Source organism: Coffea eugenioides, chromosome 8 (assembly GCF_003713205.1).
Source record: "Coffea eugenioides isolate CCC68of chromosome 8, Ceug_1.0, whole genome shotgun sequence".
Taxonomy (NCBI): domain Eukaryota; kingdom Viridiplantae; phylum Streptophyta; class Magnoliopsida; order Gentianales; family Rubiaceae; genus Coffea; species Coffea eugenioides.
The window spans coordinates 28752623-28757920 of NC_040042.1; the positions used below are offsets into that span (position 1 = coordinate 28752623).

Below are 5298 nucleotides of genomic sequence, written 5' to 3' on the forward strand. Positions count from 1 at the left end.
AGTAGGGTGTGGATTGCGTTTGGGGAGAGGATGGGTTTTTTGCAGCCGCTCATCCCAGAAAATTTACCGAAATACTGTGAACATTGCTTCCACCAGGGGCACGTTGTGGCTGAGTGCAGGATTAAGAACCCGGGCCTGAAGATTAAGCCATCAAGGGGAGATGGGGTATCGCAGCCATCGCATGCAAATGCTGGAACGAGTAATGCTCCGCCTGGGGCAGTAACAGCAGCAACCACGCAGACGAAGGTGGACAAGCTGAAGGATGGCTTGGTGGCGGAGGGGGAAGCGATGGGTATGGTTGGCGAGAAAACCAACCGTATTCCACAGGGCAGGGCTGATGATTTGGGCAGAGTGGAGGGAGTAGACACATCAGGGGCAGAAGGGCAGGTGTCGCAAGCCATGGAAATTACCATGGAGAACCAAACTGTAGGCACAAGATCACTAAGGCAGTGGGGGGGAGTGAACCTTCACCAGTGCAATGTCGGGGGAATGAGGTAGTACAGGACGGCTGTGGGGAGCATGGCCAGTTGATGGAGGAGGCAATCCAGTGGGCGGTGGAGCGTCATATCGAGCATCTGGCAGACATCGTTTGCACAGAGGACGGGGAAGTGAATCTGGGTGCGATGGTAGCAGAAGACAGTCTGGTGCGGGTGGAGGAGGATATGCAGGTTGGGGTGTTAGCTGCTCATGGACCAGTTGAAATCCCATGTGAAGGAAGGCTGGTCGTGGAGCTTGGCTGTGGAGAGGGAGATCGGTTGGTGGCAGAAGAAAATTTGTCTCCAAGACCCATTATAAGCCATGGGGATTTGACAGCACCCGCTGTGATGCAGCTCAATATAGATCAGTCGGCAGCTTTGGAGAGGGACCCTAAACAAGTCAAACTAAGGGTCGACGGGGGATTCTTCCTTCAGATAGGCAGCTACGGTCCACGTCGACCGCTTCCAGCAACTCCTTCCAGGTTCTTTTCCATGATTAATGCTCTTTTCTGGAACATCAGGGGGGTTGCTAAGCCTCCTAATTTGAGACGACTTAAAAAATTAATTCGTTTGAATAACTTCCAATTGGTAGCTATTTGCGAGCCTAAACTCAATGTTAAGAATGTGGAGTCAATCCGATTAAGGCTATCTTTTGATGCTGTAGTGGTTAACTTATCGACGGATATTTGGGTGTTTTATAATTTGCCTTTTACTTGCTCTGTCATTGGTAATTCGGATCAGCACATTTCCCTTTTATTGTCACATTCGTGGCTACCATGTGCACTGCACTTCTCTTTTGTTCACGCCAAATGTACATTAGAGGAGCGTAAGGAGCTATGGCAAGCCTTGGTCCTTGAGAAACCAAGTTCCCAACCGTGGTGTATTTGTGGGGATTTTAATGCTATTATTGCTCCTGAGGAAAAGAAAGGGGGACGTCCCTTTGGTAGTTCGGAGGGTTTGGAGCTAATGTCGTTCATGGAGGAGGCGGAGGTGTTTGATGTAGGTTTTTCGGGGTCGTCATTCACCTGGTGTAACAACCGTCAGGGCAGGGCGAGAATTTGGAAGAGATTGGATAGATTGCTGATTAATGAGGAATGCTCTGACCTCCCTGCATCTGTTGCAGTTTCTCATTTAGCTAGGCATCCTTCTGATCACGCTCCGTTAAAAATATCTTTTGCGTCCCGTTTGGATAGCAAGCCACACCCATTCCGATTCCTTAATGTCTGGACTTCCAATGGTTCGTTACTTGATGTCATTCGTACTGCCTGGCAGTGGGAGTGCCAGGGTTCACCCATGAAGATCCTATGGACGAAATTGCTGAGTACTAGAAGGGCCATCCAGGAGTGGAACAAGCATACTTTCGGGAACATTTTTGACGCGTCCCGGGAGGCAGAGGCTGCTGTGCGCCGGACAGAGGCAAGACTGGAGACTGAGGGCTCTGATGACGCTCAGGTGGAGCTTCATCGGGCTCAAGCATGGCTCAATAATGCGTTGTCTGTGGAAGAACACTACTGGAAGCAGAAGGCAAGGGTGAAATAGCTGCACCACGGTGATTGCAATTCCAAATATTTTCATGCTAGCTTGAGGCAGAGGAGAACGCAAGGGATTATTCACCGGATTAAAGACGCAAACGGAGTGTGGTTGGAATCTGACGAGGAGATAGCAAATGAAGCGGTGAGCTATTTTTCGGATCTTTTCTCTGAGCCAGCGGGTAATGCGGAGGACTTGCTGCAGGTGATCCCAACATGTGTTACAGCTGAGGAGAGTGCTCGCTTGGAGGCCGACCCGACTATGGAGGAGGTGAAGAGGGTCATTTTCGCAATCGATGGGGAGAGTGCAGCGGGCCCGGATGGTTTCACGAGTAGGTTTTTTTCTTTCGCTTGGGAGGTGATTGGGCCGGAGGTATTTAATGCTATTCTGAGTTTTTTTTGTGGGGCTGTGATTCCTCGGTTCTTTACCTCCACTTCCATTATATTGATCCCAAAAGGGCCCAACCTTCAGGACTTCTCGAAATTTAGACCGATTAGCCTGTGCACTTTTTTCAATAAAGTGCTATCCAAGATCTTGGCGGATAGATTGGCCTCCCTCTTGCCGTGCCTGGTGTCGCATCAGCAAACTGGCTTTGTTAAGAGACGGAACATTACTGAGAACTATCTGCTCACACAAGAGCTAGTGTCAGGGATACGCAAGGCTTCGAGGGGAGGAAATGCTGCTTTAAAATTGGATATGTCCAAAGCTTATGATAGGGTATCTTGGCTATTCCTGATCAATGTTTTGCGGCGTTTCGGGTTTGGGGAAAGATTTATTGATATGGTGTGGAGACTGATCTCAAATGTGCGGTTTTCGGTTATTATCAATGGGGCCTCCTATGGTTTCTTTCAATCGAGGAGGGGGCTAAGACAGGGGGATCCTTTATCTCCCGCGCTGTTTGTGCTAGGGGCAGAGGTTCTATCTAGGGCATTAAACAACGTTGTAGCACAGGCTGGTTTTATGGGGTTCAAAGTACCGTTGGGGTGTTCCCCAGTTACGCACTTGGCCTTCGCGGATGATGTGTTGATTTTTACTAATAGATCTGCTCGTGCTTTACGGAATATTATTCGGGTGTTGGAATTATATCAAAGTTCGTCCGGTCAACAGGTAAATGGGCAAAAGAGTGGTTATGTGGTGCAACCGTCCACCCCCATAGCACGGTGGAGGACTATCGAGCGTATTACAGGGTTCCCTCAGCTGCAATCTCCTATCCGGTACTTAGGGTTCCCGCTATACCTCGGAAGGAGTAAGGCATCGGATTTTGGGGAAGTGAGTCACGCTGTACTTGGGAGAATTCTTTCATGGAAGTCCAAGCTGTTGTTCCAGGGGGGCAAGCTCGTGCTTATCAAACATGTCCTTTCTTCTATTCCCTTGCACTTATTATCGGCCGCAGTATTACCGGCTTCAGTGTTTAGCATGATTGAGAAGGTTTGTTCTAACTTCTTGTGGGGATCAAGCGAGGGGGGACCTAGGTATCATTGGATTCGATGGGATCAGTTGTGCTTTCCAACGGAGGAGGGGGGAGTGGGTTTCCGACAACTCCGAGACGTGTATACGGCATTCTCATTGAAGTTATGGTGGAAATTCCGTAGGGGGGATTCTTTATGGGCTAAGTTCTTGCTAGCAAAATATTGTCGCCATTCTCATCCGTGTCAGGTGGAGTATACTGCAGGGGCGTCGGCTATTTGGAAACGGCTAACTAATGTGAGCCGTCACGCGGAACTGTCCATGCGGTGGTTGGTGAATTCGGGAACATGTGATTTTTGGTATGACAACTGGTTGGGTAGCGGGGCTCTCTTCCACAGAGTCCCAGTTCGGGACACCCTGACATTCAAGGATTTTTTGGTAGATGGACGATGGAGCTCACTGCTCCTTGCTCGCCATTTTCCCACGGACATCATGGATTTGATATTACAGCAGCCTCCCCCAGTTGGTGAGCGGCCGGATGAGTTGGTATGGATGCCGTCGGCCTCCGGGCAGTTTTCGTTATCATCCGCTTTCCAAGAGGTCAGGCAAGTGCGGAGCGCATCCTGGATTTTTTCCCACATTTGGCATCGGCAGCTCCCCTTGAAGGTATCCTTTTTTATGCTCCGATTATTGTTACAGAGGCTGCCGCTCAATGACGCCTTGGGTAGGTTTGGGGTTCAATTACCATCAAAGTGTTTTTGTTGCCGCTCGGCGACAGGGGAGTCGAGTGAGCATATTTTTTCATCAGACCAACTAGCAAGGGAGGAATGGAGTTACTTTGGAGCCGTCTGTGGAATAGGTTCGCCTCAGGGTCGGGTGTGCGATAGAATGGTGATGTGGTGGCTGTCCAGCCAGTCAAAGGGTCAAAGACGGGTGGTGGTCTCCATTCTCCCATCCTTTATCTGCTGGCATATTTGGAAGGCAAGAAACAAAGCAGTCAGGGAGGGGGTTAGCTTGTCATCAGGAGACATCTGTCATGGTATTATCCAGGATGTTGTGTTGGCAGTCTCCAGCGAGGTAAACAGGTGGAATCTCTGCCTGCCTTTTGACCAATTTTTTGATAGGCTATCCACACCCCCAGTGCCGCTTCAGTGCAGAATTGTTCGGTGGCAGGCAGCAGGCACGGGGATAGCGACACTTAATACAGACGGATGGTCTAAGGGTAACCCGGGAGTAAGTGGCGGGGGTGGTGTTCTCCGGGATTCAGAGGGTCGCTTTTTGATTGGCTATTCAGTTTGCCTGGGGGTTAGTACGAGTTTACGTGCGGAGGTATTGGCCTTGTTAGCGGGTCTTCGTCTTTGTCATCAGAGAGGATTCACACAGGTTCGAGTACAATCCGATTCGTTGGTATTGGTTGGTATATTGCAACGCCGGTTACAGTGTCCGTGGCAGATTCGAAGAGAGGTATTCCATATATGGCAGCTAGAGGAGGATTCAGGGCATTTCTCTCATTGCTTTCGCGAGACAAATACGGTGGCAGACATCCTCGCCAATGAAGGCCTCCTGCACCCTCTTGTCCGGATGAAGAGTTATAACTAACCATGTATGCTCCCTCAGCTTGCGAGAGGGGCACTTAGGTTGGATAGATCAGGTTTCCCGTCTTTCCGGCTAATTAAAAGGATGCCTGCATGATGGTCATATGCTTCGTGTTACCTGTGACACGGAAAGGGAGTCTGATCGACATATGTACTGTCTTATTTCCATCAATTGAAATAAAAAAGTTTTTTTTTTTTTAAAAAAATGCATACTCAAAATATTTGGGAGGCATAACCACAAATATGTACTATGAAAATAATGGTCCCTTTTTGGTGCAACAAATACAAAA

At 49.2% G+C, this 5298-nt stretch overlaps 1 protein-coding gene across 1 annotated transcript; it reads left to right on the plus strand.

Annotated features, from left to right (window-relative positions):
- The first annotated feature begins 530 nt into the window (after nucleotides 1–530).
- LOC113780491 lies at nucleotides 531–5012 on the plus strand. Its single transcript, XM_027326289.1, has 2 exons — nucleotides 531–2000; nucleotides 2067–5012. Exons 1-2 carry the CDS (start codon nucleotides 531–533, stop codon nucleotides 5010–5012), a joined length of 4416 nt encoding a protein of 1471 aa, XP_027182090.1.
- Nucleotides 5013–5298: the final 286 nt, after the last annotated feature.

What these genes read in the sequence shown, in the direction of transcription:
- LOC113780491 (XM_027326289.1), top strand. Translation starts at nt 531, where the DNA reads ATGGAGGAGGCAATCCAGTGGGCGGTGGAGCGTCATATCGAGCATCTG. An exon ending in AACACTACTGGAAGCAGAAG is followed by an intron (nt 2,001 to 2,066) that starts GCAAGGGTGAAA and finishes AGCTTGAGGCAG; the next exon opens with AGGAGAACGCAAGGGATTAT.